The sequence below is a fragment of the Scyliorhinus torazame genome, chromosome 5 (assembly GCF_047496885.1).
Source record: "Scyliorhinus torazame isolate Kashiwa2021f chromosome 5, sScyTor2.1, whole genome shotgun sequence".
NCBI lineage: Eukaryota > Metazoa > Chordata > Chondrichthyes > Carcharhiniformes > Scyliorhinidae > Scyliorhinus > Scyliorhinus torazame.
The window spans coordinates 125,322,938-125,338,194 of NC_092711.1; the positions used below are offsets into that span (position 1 = coordinate 125,322,938).

Below are 15,257 nucleotides of genomic sequence, written 5' to 3' on the forward strand. Positions count from 1 at the left end.
CATACAAAATGATCAGGGGGTTGGATAGGGTGGACAGTGAGAGCCTTCTCCCGCGGATGGAAATGGCTGGCACGAGGGGACATAACTTTAAACTGAGGGGTAATAGATATAGGACAGAGGTCAGAGGTAGGTTCTTTACGCAAAGAGTAGTGAGGCCGTGGAATGCCCTACCTGCTACAGTAGTGAACTCACCAACATTGAGGGCATTTAAAAGTTTATTGGATAAACATATGGATGATAATGGCATAGTGTAGGTTAGATGGCTTTTGTTTCGGTGCAACATCGTGGGCCGAAGGGCCTGTACTGCGCTGTATTGTTCTATGTTCTATGGCTGCACTTGAAGACACCAATCCCCCGGAGCTGGAAATTCAGGGGCTGCAGGTTCTTACTGGGGGTTTGGGGCCTCCAGCTGGAATTTGTGAATCCGCCCCGCCCACCTGCCAGGGTTTCCTTCCTTACCAGAGATCAGAGTCCTCATTGATTTGAGTGCAAAGTGTAAGTTCTTATTTATTATCCCCCCTCCCCATCCTCTGATGTGAACCATCCTCCAGTGTCTGAAGCAGGATGGTGCCCGTTTACCTGGGCCTGTTCCCGGGAGGGAGGGAGAAGCCCCGCAGCTGCAAACCAGGGAGCTGACAATGATTGTGAAGAGTTTGCGGATCCACAAAGTGTTTCAAAATCCTCCCACCCACCGCCTGACGCTGACTCCGCTTCTCCGGGACAAACAAGTGCCGAAGTCCATGTCCAGCAGCCGCACTGCGCGTGCTCCGGATCACAATGCCCGGGGGTGATTGACGGCGGCTCCAGACCAATAGGAAGAGGGGGCGGGTCTGGAGGACCGAGCGCAAGATCCTCCAACCAATCAGAGTGAATGAGGGGCGGGACTGATCTGGATCTCCCTCATTGGCTGAGACACTGCATCTTTTGAGTTCTTCCCATTGGCCACGTGGGCACAGGTTCCAAAAACGTCATTTCCTGCCTAAGATGTGTTGACCAATGGGAAGGATTGGAGGACCAGATGGACTCTGATCCTCCAGCCAATCACACCGAGGGCTTTGTGTGAATGAAGTTTGAGTTTCACACAGACTGAAACTGACTTGCTGATTCCTGGCAGCATTTTGTGTTTGGGACCTGGGTTCAATTCAATGTGGAGTTTGCACATTCTCCCTGTGTCTGTGTGGGTTCCCTCCGTTGTGTTCCAGTTTTCACCCACTATCCAAAGATGTGCAGGTTAGGTGGATTGGCTGTGCTAAATTGCCCCTTAGTGCCCAAAATAAGGTTAGGTGGGGTTACTGGGTTACAGGGATAGGGTGGAGGCATGGACTTAAGTAGGGTGCTCTTTCCTAGGGCAGTGCAGACTTGATGGGCCGAATGGCCTCCTTCTGCACTGTAAATTCTATGATTCTGTTGGACTTTCGCTCTCAGTCTGATACGATGGATCTGTCTGGGGGTATTTCCCTGGTACAGTTTAGTGTTTGGGTATTTTAGGGAACAGATAGAACTTCCTTGGATCAACTGTTGTTTTTGGTTAATGTGGCTGGAGTCTTTGAGTTCTTCCAGTCCGTCTCCAATTCTCCTTCCTGTCTCGGGTATATGGATCTATGTAGCTTGGTGTTGTGATTCGTGTTGTTTAGTTGTCTGTCTCGAGCAGGTATTGTTGTCTCTTGATAATGACTGTGCTGCTACCCTTGTCTTCTGGTCTTACGAACATATCCGTGTTGGATCCAAGCTCCCGGATTGTCTGTCTTTCTCTCCGGATAAGATTCTGTTTGTCTCTTGCATTTCACTGTGACAGGGCAGAGACCTGATTGAAGGGATTCAAACATGGGAGTTCTGGGAAAGATGGGCTAGGATTTGGGAGATGACAAAATGTTCAAAGTTTGAAGAAGAGAGGGAGGTTGAAGATGGGGCAGTAATTTGTAAGGATGGCAGGGTCAAGGGTTTGTTTTATTGAGGAGGGGGTGATGATGGCAGTTTTGAAGGACAGAGGGACAGTACCTGAAGAGAGAGAAATGTTGACAATTTCCACGGACACAGGGTAGTTGGCTGATCAGTAGCTCAGTGGGAATAGAGTCGATGGAGCAGGAGCTGGGTCTCATGGAAACATGAGCTCCGAGAGGGCATGAGGGGAGATGGAGAGAGAAACTTAGAGAAAGAGGTGAGTTCAGGGCTTGGGAAAGGATGAAATTTAGAGACAGTTTGGTCCGGTGGGCCCGTGGAAGGGAGGGAAGCAGCTGATCGGATTTACTCAATCTCAGTCACAAAGAAGCTCCACAAGCTCCTCACACGTCTTGTTGGAGGTGAGGATGGAAGAGACGGGGGAGAGCGAGAGTACTTCAAAAGGAACTAACTTGTGTCAGAGATATTAAAAAGTTTCAACACTGCGTATTTATCACACATCTAATTTATTTGACTTTTAGCCAGAATATTAGCCCCTGTAAATGGGCTGGAGTTTGTTATCAGCAGAAAGAGACCCAAATGAACATGGTTCAGTCCTGAATGTGAGCATCAGCAAATTTCAATCACTGTGGTTACTTGTGGCCTCGTTGGTGTCTCAGCAGGTGGGATGAAGTGGTGAATCCCTTCCCACACTTGGAGCAGGTGAATGGTCTCTCCCCAGTGTGAACTCGCTGGTGACTCAGCAGGTTGGATGATTGAGTGAATCCCTTCCCACAGTTGGAGCAGGTGAACGGTCTCTCCCCAGTGTGAACTCGCTGATGTACAGTGAGGTGAGAGGATTGTCTGAACCCAGTCCCGCAGTGAGAGCACCTGAACGGTCTCTTGTCAGTGTGAACTGGCTGGTGTCTTTGCAAGTCGGATGACTGAGTGAATCTCTTCCCACACTTGGAGCAGGCGAATGGTCTCTCCCCAGCGTGAATTCGCTGATGTACAGTGAGGTGAGAGGATTGTCTGAACCCAGTCCCGCAGTGAGAGCACCTGAACGGTCTCTCGTCAGTGTGAATACGTTGATGGCGCATCAGTTCCCCAGAACTTTTATAGCACTTCCCGCAGTCTGGACATTGAAACGGTCTCTCATCAGTGTGAACTTGTTGGTGTCTCAGCAGGTTGGCTGAAATAGTAAATCCCTTCCCACACTGTGAGCAGGTGAATGGTCTCTCCCCTGTGTGAACTCGCTGGTGTCTCAGCAGGGCCGATGACCGAGTGAATCCCTTACCACACTTGGAGCAGGTGAGTGGTCTCTCCCCAGTGTGACTGCATCGATGAGTTTCCAGATTGGATGGGTAACTGAATCCTTTCCCACAGTCCGCATATTTCCACGGTTTCTCCTCAGTGTGACTGCATTTGTGTCTCGTGAGGCCTGATGATCGATTTAATCCTCGTCCACAGACACAACACGTGTACGGTTTCTCCCCACTGTGAGCGATGCTTTTTCCTTCCATGTTCAAAGTACGATGATATTCAGGATATGATAAATTGAGAACTCTGTCAGATCCTGACGTGATGTTTGGTTTGAGTTTCCGGACTTTGAAGCCTCCAATTCGAGCAGCCTGTGAAACTGATTGAAAAGAGAAAATAGGAGAGAACCCACAAAACACAAAGGCAGGTTGTGAAATTGAGCTGAATGAATCTGGTCATTTGTAGGGCCGGCACTGGGAAAATGTGACCATGAAAACTGCTGGATTGTCATAAAAACCCAAATGACCTCTTTGAGAGGAGAGAGAAAGAGGTGAAGAGGGATTTTGTATATCTACACGACATATGAAGAGAGTAGTTGGCAAAGCAAATTCGATCTTGAGCTTTATTAACAGTAATATTGATACCAAAACTATGCTTCTGGTGGCACAGTGATTAGCACTGCTGCCTCACAGTGCCAGGGACCCGGGTTTCCTCCAACAGTCTAAAGAAGGACAACTTCAATGGATTGGCCTTGATAAATTGCCCCTTAGTGTCCAGGGATGTACACGTTAGGTGGGGCTATGGGGTTACAGGGAGAGGGTAGGGGTGTGGGCCTAGGCAGGGTGCCCTTTCGATTGGATTGGATTTGTTTATTGTCACGTGTAACGAGGTACAGTGAAAAGTATTTTTCTGCGAGCAGCTCAACAGATCATTAAGTACATGGGAAGAAAAGGGAATAAAAGAAAATGCATAATAGGGCAACACAAGGTATACAATGTAACTACATAAGCACTGGCATTGGATGAAGCGTACAGGGTGTAGTGTTAATGAGGTCAGTCCATAAGAGGGTCATTTAGGAGTCTGGTGACAGTGGGGAAGAAACGTTTTTTGAGTCTGTTCGTGCGTGTTCTCAGACTTCTGCATCTCCTGCCCAATGGAAGAAGTTGGAAGAGTGAGTAAGCTTGGTGGGAGGGATCTTTGATTATGCTGCCCGCTTTCCTCAGGCAGCGGGAGGTGTAGATGGAGTCAATGGATGGGACGCAGGTTTGTGAGACGGACTGGCAGTGTTCACAACTTTCTGACGTTTCTTGCGGTCTTGGGCCGAGCAGTTGCCATACCAGGCTGTGATGCAGCCCGATAGGATGCTTTCTATGGTGCATCTGTAAAAGTTGGTAAGGGTTAATGTGGACATGCCGAATTTCCTTAGTTTCCTGAGGAAGTATAGGCGCTGTTGTGCTTTCTTGGTAGTAGCGTCGACGTGGGAGTGGTAGCATCGACCTTTCAGAGAATAGGTGCAGACTTGATGGGCCGAATGGCCTCCTTCTGCACTGTAGGAATTCTATGGTTCTAATTCTATTCTATGAATCTTTATAAAGCTCTGGTCACCACTCTTCAGGAAGGATGTGAAGGTTCTTGGAGAAGGTGCAGAGGAGATTTACCAGAATGGTTCCAGTAAAGGAGGTTGAGGGGAGATTTGATTCAGGTACACAAGATTATGCCAGATTTCCATCGGGTGGACAAAGAAACTCTGTTTCCATTCACTGATCGTACAAGCAGCCGGGACCCAGATTTAAAGTTTGGGGTAAAACCTGGATTGAACGATATAAGATCCTGAGGGATCTTGACAGGGTGGATGTGGAGGGAATGTTTCCTCTTGTGGGAGAATCTAGAACGAGAGGGTCACTGTTGCAAAATAAGGAGTCACCCATTTCAGATGGAGATGAGGATTTTTTGTTCTCTCGAGGGTTGTCAGACTTTGGAACTCGCTCCTTAAAAGGCAGCGGAAGCAGAGACCTTGAATATTTTTAAGGCAGAGCTGGATAGATTCTTGGTGAGCAAGGGGGTGAAAGGTCATCAGGGGTAGGCAGGAATGTGGAGTTGAGGTTAGAATGAGATCAGCCGCAATCTTATTGAATGCTGAGCAGACTCGAGGGGCCGAGTGGCCTGTTCCGAGTTTGTATGTAAAAGATACAGGAGATAGGAGATATATGTTTTTACAAAGTGAGTGGCAATGACCTGAAAATTGCTGCCTATGAGGGAGTTTAAAAACAGACACAACGAATGATTTGATTTCAAAAGGAAATTGAATAGACATCTGAGGGAAATAAACCTGAGAGAATACAGGGAGCAGGAGAATGGGACCGACTGGATTGCTCCAGAGAGCTAGCATGGACTCAATGGGCCGAATACCATTCTCTGCGTCATCATGTCTCTGACTCTTGTGTAATCTAGTTTTGTAATTTAACCCCCAGGGTATTCAGATATCGCTCAGGTAAATCTGTGCTACACTCCCTCCAAGGCCATTCTATCCTTCCTCAGGTTTGTTGCCCAGAACTGAACACAGTTCTCCAGGTTTGGATTAACCAGGGTTTGTGAATCTCGGGGCTTTTCCAGTCACACTGAGACCTGAAATCTTCCCTCACAGACAGAACAGACAAACCTTTTACCTTCCACACCCAGATGCCGCTGAAATTTAGTTTCCAATGAACCGAGTGACTGTCAGATCGCGATGTGACGTTTGGTTTGCGTTTCCCGTCTGTTCAACCTCCACTTCCAGTATCCTGTAAATTTACAGAAACCTCACCGTCAGTTGAGGAGGCCAAATCACTGTCGTTATTTTAAAAAATTTTAAGTACCCAATTCATTTTTTCCAATTAAGGTGCAATTTAGCATGGCCAATCCACCTACCCTGCACATCTTTGGGTTGTGGGGGCGAAACCCACACAAACACAGGGAGAACTCCACACGGACAGTGACCTAGAGCCGGGATTGAACCTGGGACCGTGGCACCGTAAGGCAGCAACGCTAACCACTACTCCACTGTGCTCCTCAAATCACTGTGTTTTTAAGACAGAGATAGATAGGTTCTTGATTAATAACGGGATCCGGTGTATGGGGAGAAGACAGGAGAATGAGGATGAGAAACATATCAGCCATGATTGAATAGCGAAGCAGACTCGATGGGCCGAATGGCCTAATTCTGCTCCTATGTCTTTATGGTCTTATAAGTCTCCCATTGGAAACTAGTCAAAGGTTTGCTGAAGTCCATGTAAGCTACATCAACTGCTCTCCAAGTGGACAGGCAAGTAGATTCTCTCCTTCAGAATTTTCCCCAATAGTTTCCCTACCACTGACGTAAGACTCACTGGTCTGCAGTTCCCTGGCTTATCTCTACAACCCTTCTTAAAACAGTGGGACCACATTAGCTGATCTCCAGTCCTCTGGCAATTCCCCCATCGCCAGAGAGGAATTAAAAATTTGGGTCAGAGCCCCTGCAATCTCCTCCCTCGGCTCCCACAGCAGTCTAGGGCACAACTCATCCGGTCCAGTTTTAAACCTGCCAGCACCTCCATGTCACTCCCTATGTCAATTTGCTCAGGATCTTCAATCTCTCTGCCCGAGTTCCATATTTACCTTCTCATTCCCTTGGGTGAAGACAGATGGAAAGTGTTCGTTCAACACCCGACCAATATCCTCTGGCTCCACTCACAGATTTCCCCCTTGGTCCCAAATGGAAACACTATTCTTGATCTGATGAACGATCATGCTGACCTCTGTTTCTCTCCACAGACGCTGTCCGAAATCCTGCAGATTTCCAGCATTTGTGTCCTTGTTTAAAATCGCAGCAGTCCAGGTGGTGTCTAACCAGAATTTTATATATCTCCGTGCTTCTCCAGTCACACAGGTTCCGGAAATCTTTACCGACAAACAGAACAGACCAGAAGAAATAGGAACAGGAGTCAGTCATTCTGCCCTTTGAGCTGCTCCACCATTTAACGAGATCACAGCTGGGCAGCAGGGTAGCACAGTGGTTAGCACTGTGGCTTCACAGCGCCAGCATCTCAGGCTCCATTCCCTGCTGGGTCACTGTCTGTGCAGAGTCTGCACGTTCTCCCCATGTCTGCGTGAGTTTTCCCTGGGTGCTCCGGTTTCCTCCCACAGTTCAAAGACGTGCAGGTTAGGTGGATTGGCCATGCTAAATTGCCCTTAGTGTCCAAAAAGGTTAGGAGGGGTTATTGGGTTAGGGGGATAGGGTGGAAGTGAGAGCTTAAGTGGGTCAGTGCAGACGCGATGGGCCGAATGGCCTCCTTCTGCTCTGTATGTTCTATGATCTAACACTCACTAAGTCCACTTTCCTACCTTATCTGTGTTACCCTTAATTCCCCTACTGATTAAAAACATATCGATCTCAGCCTTGCAACTGATCAAGGACTCGGCCTCCACGTTTCCTGGGGTCAAATAAATTCTTTCCTCAATTGGCAGTCCCTCCATACCCAGAAGCATCCCAGTAAGCCTCCTCTGTACTGCCTCCAATGATAACATATCTTTTGTTAAATAACGAGAGCAAGACTGTACACAATGTTCTAAACGTGGCCTCACTGGTAGATTGTAGTTACAGCAACACCTCTTCACTTTTATACTTCAGCCCCCTTGAAATAAAACATGCAGGACTAGGCTCAAACTATGGCCTCTCCTTCCAGAATGTCCAACAAGGGAAAACATCCGCTCTACGTCTGCCACATCAATCCCCTTTAGCATCTTATGTACCTCAGTTATATCTCCTCTCATTCTTCTAAACACCAGTGAGTATTGGCCTAAACTGCTCAAATCTCTCTCCACAAGACAATCAATCTAGTGAACCTTCTCTGAACCACCTCTAATGCATTTATGTCATTGTCCAAGTAAGGGACAAAATCTGCAGCACTCCAGCTGTGGTCTCACCAACACCCTATACAGTTACAACAGCACTGCACTACTTTATACTCTATTCCATTAGCAATGAAAGCCAACATTCCATTTGCCTTCCTTATTACCTGCTGTACCTGCAGACTGTCTGCGATCCGTGCACGAGGGTACCCAGATCCCTCTGTACAAAAGCACTTTGAAGTTTCTCTCCATTTAGATAAGAAGATGAATTTTTATTCCTCTGAACAAAATGAATAACCACACACTTATGCAGTTTAAATTCTATCTGCCACATTTTGGCCCACTCACCTAACCTATCCATTAGTTTATTTCTTATTTCCTCATTGCAACTTGCTTTCCCACCCATTTCAGTGTTAGCTGCAAATTTGGCTCTCGTACATTCTATCTGTCCCATAGTCATTAATTTGGATTGTAAATAGTTGGGGCCCGAGGGCCGAACCCTATGGCACACCACTAGTTACAGCTTGCCAACCAGAAAAAGACAGGTCAGCATAATCCAAGTCCCCTCACACCTGCTATTCTCTCTTCCAACCTCTTCCATCGGGCAGAAGATATAAAAGTCTGAGAACACGCACGAACAGATTCAAAAACAGCTTCTTCCATGTTGTTACCAGACTCCTGAACCACCCTGTTATGGACTGAACTGATCTCTCCACGTATCTTCTGTACTGAAGATGTAGTACTACACTCCAGATGCTTCATCCAATGTCTATGCATTTACATTGTGTATTTATCGTTATGTCCTATGTGAATGAAATGAAAATCGCTTATTGTCACAAATAGGCTTCAATGAAGTTACTGTGAAAAGCCCCTTATCGCCACATTTCGGCACCTGTTCGGGGAGGCTGGTACGGGAATTGAACTGTGCTGCTGGCTTGCCTTTGTCTGCTTTAAAAGCCAGCTATTTAGCCCAGTGTGCTAAACCAGCCCCTATGTCTTTCATGTATGGAACTGTACACAGAACAATTCTTTTCACTATACCCAAGTACGTGTCAATAAATCCAATATGATATAATGCACTCTCTGCTGTCTGTTGTTGAGCCAATCCTCAATCCAAACTAATATATTACCTCGCAACACCGTGGGATCTTACCTTGTTTATTATCTTTTATATGACACCGTATCAAATGTATTCTGGAAGTCCAGATACATCTATAGGACCCCATTATCCACTTGGCTTGTTACATCTTCCAAGAACTCACAACAAATTTGTCAAACACGATTTACCCTTCACCAAACCAGGCTGACTGATGGATTGCGGTTTGACTTTCCAAATGTCCAGTTACTATTTCCTCAATAATGGATTCCAACAGTTTCCCAACAACAGGCTTTAAACTAACTAGTTTCCTACTAGTTTTCCTAATGTAACAGGAAGGGTTACATTAGATTTTTCCACTAATGCAGTGACATTTTGTCACTGGGTCAGTGTCTCCTCCTGGTCTCTGTGAGGTTGTTTGTGGAGAGAAGCCGGAAGTGGCGGATAGTGAGAGTGGAGAATGTTCATTGTTTCACATTCGGCTCTGGGGCCGCACCCGGGATTAGTAAACCCCGCCCCCCGACCTCTCACCTGACACCTCACAATGCGCGGGGTGATTGACGGCAGCTGCAGGCCAATGGGAGGAGAGGGGGCGGAGCCGGGGGACCAAGCAGGAGCGGCTGGTCCTCCAACCAATCGGAGCGAATGAGGAGGCGGGACTGGGCTGAGTGAAGCATGCGCAGTGTCATTAATGGCGACGTGAAGAATGTTATTTCTCGGATTCGCAATCAGTAAAGGTGGGAATGGCGGGATGAAGGGATCAGCCGGGTCGTCAGACACGCTTCGTAAACATGTTATAGAAACAGGGAACCAGAAAAAAAAACCCTACCGGTACCCGGTGACCTGAGCCGGGGGGTTGTAGCTTTGTCACAGACATAATTAAACGGCCGCCATCTTGCTTGCGCATTCCCAGAAACGCGCATGCGCACAAGCCTTTTTAATTGGATACTCGCAGCAGTGCGCACGCGCGCCCACCCCTTGTTTATTGGAGCAGCAGCAGCGGAGGATCAGTCGCCATCATTGTTGGGGGCAACATTTTAAAAAAATGTTTCTTCATGTCAGAATGTCCATCAAACTGTTTCACTCTGAGTTACAAATTCCTATTTATAAGACAGAACAATGATACATGTCCAGGGCAGTGACAATAATTCGTATTTATATTGTGCCTTGAACAGAATAAAACTTTCACTCTTTTCAGAGAAACGTTACAAAATAACAATTGACACTGAGCCACAAGAGGAGATATTTGCTTTTGAGGAGAATCTTAATAAGAGAGAAGTCGCAGAGTTTTAAGGAGGAAATTCCAGAGCTAGTGGCCCAGTCAAATGATAAAAGGCCAGTAATGGTGGAGTGATTAAAATCAGTAATGCTATAGTGGCCAGAATTAAATGAGTGCAGAGATCTTGAAGTGGTGTGTGTGGAGGAGATTACAGAGATCAGGATGATCACAACGAGAGGAAAAGAAGAATGGGAAATTTCAACTTTCGGTGCTTCGTAAAGGGAATCGTTTGTAGATCAGTGAGCACAGGGGATGGATAAACAAGACTTGTTGTGAGTAAGCACATGGTAGCAGAGTTTTGGATGGGATGGAGGGGGTTGATTAATGTTGGAGGTCGGCTGGGAATGCATGAGAACAATTTGGTCGAGAGGTAACAAAAGAATGAATGATAGTTTCTGCAGCATATCAAAAGACATGAACACGGAGTCAGGCTGTGTTACTGAGGTGGAAATAGGTAATCTTTGTGGGTGATGTGGATATGTGTTTGGAACCTCATCAGGGGTGAAATATTTCACCAGCGTTGTGAACAGTCTGCTTCAGCCTTACACATTTGGCAGAGATGGAGTTGGTGGCGAAGGAGTGGAGTTTGTAGAGGGGACGAAGAGAATGGGTTTAGTCTTCTCAATATTTAAATAGAGGAAATTTCTGCTCCTCCAGTACTGGATGTCAGACAAGATCGGATGGTGTGTGTCTTGGAGTGCAACTTGCAGGGGATGGTTTTCTCATACATCTGCTGTCCTGGTCCATCCAGGTGGTGGAGGTTAAGGGTTTGGGAGATTCTGTCAAATTGTGATCCAGTTGTAGGTTGAGAAAATGTCTCTCCATTGCTCCTGTCACTCCCACTCCCTTCTCTCTCTCTCTTTCTCTCATCATTTCTGTCTCTCCCTCTCTGTCTCCCCACCACGACTCACTCTCTTTTTCTCTCCCTCTGTCTTTCTTGTCACATGGAATTCCCTCACCCAGAGGATTGTGGATGATCCATCATTGAATATATTTAAGGTTAAGATGGTGAGATTTTTGGTCTCTCAGGAAGTCAAGGACATGGTGAGCTGGCAGGAAAAGGGAATGGAAGACCAAGAGCAGCCACAACCGTATTGAATCGCCGAGCAGGTTCGACAGGCCGAATGGTCTACTGCTGCTCCTGTTTCTTGTATTCTTGCAGAGGCCCAAGTCTTGTGTGGACTCAGACTGGGTGGCAGGTTGCCTTCCCTGAAAGACATTCGTGAACCAGTTGGGTTTTTGTGACAATCTAGCAGTTTTCATGGTCATTTTTTCCCCAGTGCTGGCCCCACAAATGACCAGATTAATTCAGCTCAATTTCACAACCTGCCTTTGTGTTTTTGTGGGTTCTCTCTCACTTCCAGTTTTCTGTTTTAAATCAATTTGACAGAGTGTTACAAGGGGGAGATTTGCAGTCAGGAAACTCAAGCCAAACATCACATCAGGATCTGAGAATCGCCCAATTTGTTGTAACGTGAATATCGGTGAATTTTGAACATGGAAGGAAAAAGCTGCGTTAACAGTGAGGAGAAACCATGGGAATGTGAGGAGGGATTCAGATCCACATCTCAACTGGAAACTCGTCATCCCAGACACTCTGGGGAGAGGTCATTCACTTGCTCTGATTGTGGGAAGAGATTTTCTCGATCATCCAGCCTGCTGCAACACCAGCGAGTGCACACCGGGGAGAAACCATTCAACTGCCCCGTGTGTGGGAAGGGATTCGCTCAGTTGTCCAACCTGCTGAGACACCAGCCAGTTCACACTGGGAAGAGACCAGTCACCTGCTCAGAGTGTGGGAAAGGATTCGCTCGGTCATCTGACTTGATGACACACCAGCGTGTTCACATGGACGAGAGACCATTTAAATGTCCAGACTGTGGGAAGTGCTTTAAATGTTCCCGGGCCCTGATACTCCATCAACGTGTTCACACCAACGAGCGACCGTTCAGATGCTCTCACTGTGGGACTGGGTTCAAGCAGTCATCTCAGCTCCGTGAACACCAACGCACTCACACTGGGGAGAGGCCGTTCACCTGCTCCACGTGTGGCAGGGGGTTCAGTAGGTCATCAAACCTGCGGACACACCAGCGCACTCACACTGGGGAGAGACCTTACACCTGCTCCGTGTGTGGGAAGGGATTCACTCAGTTATCCACTCTGCTGAATCACCAGAGTGTTCACAATGAGAAGAGACCATTTAAATGCCCAGACTGCAGGAAGTGCTACAAAAGTTCCCGGGAACTGCTCCACCAAGCAGGAGCGGCTGGTCCTCCAACCAATCGGAGCGAATGAGGAGGCGGGACTGGGCTGAGTGAAGCATGCGCAGTGTCATTAATGGCGACGTGAAGAATGTTATTTCTCGGATTCGCAATCAGTAAAGGTGGGAATGGCGGGATGAAGAGATCAGCCGGGTCGTCAGGCACGCTTCGTAAACATGTTATAGAAACAGGGAACCAGAAAACGTGTTCATACTGATGAGAAACCTTTTAAATGCCAAAACTGTGAGAAGTGCTTTAAAAGTTCCGGGGAACTGATGCGTCATCAATGTATTCACACTGATGAGAAACCGTTCAGGTGCTCTTACTGCGGAACTGGGTTCAAGACATCATCTGACCTCACTGTACACCAGTGAACTCACACGGGGGAGAGACCGTTCACCTGCTCCCAGTGTGGGAAGACATTCACTGTCATCCAGCCTGCTGGCACATCAGCGAGTTCACACTAGGGAGAGGCCGTACACCTGCCCCAAGTGTGGGAAGAGATTCACTCAGTCATCCAACCTGATGAGACACCAGCGAATTCACAAGCAATTACAGTGAGTGGACAATCTGATCAGCTGCTCTGCTGCTTCCCTCCCTTCCATTAGCTCCACCGAGCCAAACTGTCACTAAAAATCCCCCTCGTCGGAGTGTGAACTCGGATCTATCTCCGGTTGCTCTCCGATCCCCTGTCATGTCCTGTTCAATCTCATCTTGATTACGAGACCTGCCTTCTGCTCCCTTGACCCAATTCTCACTAAACCGCTGACCATCCAACTTCCCCACATTAATTGATATCGTTAACAGTTCTCTCTCTCTTCTGGCTTTGCCCCTCTCACTTTTAAATACACTATCTTCACCTTTCCTGAGAAATCAACCTTTGACCCCCAATTTCCTTGCAAAGTACCACACCATCTCCAAACTCCCTTTCCTCTCCAACATGGTGTCCCCCAAGGATCTATCCATGGCCCCTCCTATTTCCCATCGACATGGTGGCACTAGAATCCATAGAATCCCTACAGTGCGGAAGGAGGCCATTCGGCCATCAGGATTGCACTATACGCATGAAAGAGCGTGCTAGCTAGGCCCATAACCTCACCCTATCCCCATAACACCACCTAACCTGCACATCTTTGGACTGTGGCAGCACCCGGAGGAAACCCACACAGATTTGGGGAGAATGCACAAATTCCATCCTGACAGTCATCCAAGGCCAGATTCAAACCCGGTCCCTGGTGCTGTGAGGTGGCAATGCCATCCACTGTCCCGCCGTCCAAAAGCACCGTGTTAGTTTTCACATGTTGTGGAGATACCGTCGTTGGACTGGGGTGAGCACAGTAAGAAGTTTTACAACACCAGGTTAAAGTCCAACAGGTTTGTTTCGATGTCACTAGCTTTCAGAGTGCTGCTCCTTCGGCTCACCTGAGGAAGGAGCAGCGCTCCGAAAGCTAGTGACATCGAAACAAACCTGTTGGACTTTAACCTGGTGTTGTAAAACTTCTTACAGTTTTCACATGGACACTGACAACACCCAGCTCTACCTCACCACCATCCCTCTCCATTCCTCCACTGATACTAAATTATTAAACTGCTTATCCCACATCTACTGGATGAGCAGAAATTTCCTCCTATTAAAAATTGGGAAGACCAAAGCCACGACCACCTCAAATTCCATTCCCTAACTCTCGGGTCCATCCCTCTCCCTGGGAACTGTCTGAGGCTGAATCACACTCTCCACAATCTCCGTGTCAGATTTAAATCCGAGACGGGTTTCTGATCACATATCCACACCATCGCAAACACCACGGAATTCCACCTCTGTAACGTTACCTGTCTCCAGCCTACCCCAGCTTGTCTGCTGCTGAAATCCTCATTCATACCCACGTCAACTTGAGGTTTGACTATTCCAATGCATTCCTGACCAGCCTCTCACATTGACCCTGCTTCCCAGCACCTGGAAAGCTGAAATCATCCAAAACTCTGCTGCTCGTATGCTTTCTCACCCCAAATCTATTTCATTTTTATTAATTTTTCCACTTATTTAGCATGGCCAATCCACCTATCCTGCACATCTTTTGGGCTGTGGGGGTGAGACCCACACAGACACGGGGAGAATGTGCAAACTCCAATGGACAGTGACCCGGGGCCGGGATCGAACCCGTCCCCAGCACTGTGAGGCAGCAGTGCTAACAACTGCGCCACCATGCCGGCCTTTTTTCACCCCAAGTGGAGGGGAGAATATGGTGTTGTGATCATGTCATCTGGACTCGTCGTCCAGAGGCTCAGGCGAATGATCTGGGGACACGGGTTCAAATCTCTGCAGGCTGACAGGATGTGGAAGTGGGTAGAACATATTCCAGAGCTTAGTGTCGAGGTAACTGAAGGAGCAGGGCCACCGATGGTGCACAACTGAAATGCGGGGCAAGAGGGGCCACAATTAGAGGAGGGGGGGGTTGTGTAAATAGATGGCTGTCTGTAAGTTGAGACGTTGGGCTGCAGAATTTTGAATGACCTCAATTTTATAGATAGGAGAATGTGGCAGAGCCGTCAGGAGTACATTAGAATTGTCAACTCTGGAGGTAATCCATAGTATGTACTATGTTTTCATGTATGGAAC

The 15,257-nt window shown here is 47.5% G+C and overlaps 1 protein-coding gene across 25 annotated transcripts in view; it reads right to left on the minus strand.

The window, feature by feature from the left end:
* The window catches only part of LOC140421791 (uncharacterized), an 864,226-nt gene that overhangs the window by 390,556 nt on the left and 458,413 nt on the right, over window positions 1-15,257 (minus strand). For 7 of the 25 annotated variants that reach the window (XM_072506675.1, XM_072506670.1, XM_072506669.1 and 4 more), the window contains exon 3: window positions 2,389-3,517. The exons of 1 other annotated variant lie outside the window; for it this stretch is intronic. In XM_072506675.1, coding sequence (XP_072362776.1) covers window positions 2,532-3,517 — 986 coding nt within the window. In that variant the 3' untranslated portion in view covers window positions 2,389-2,531. Of the gene's footprint in view, window positions 1-2,388; window positions 3,518-5,797; window positions 5,919-6,771; window positions 7,054-9,157; window positions 9,619-9,929; window positions 10,039-15,257 lie in introns of those variants that run through there. 17 more of the 25 variants (XR_011947082.1, XR_011947079.1, XM_072506652.1 and 14 more) reach the window with 13 other exon arrangements.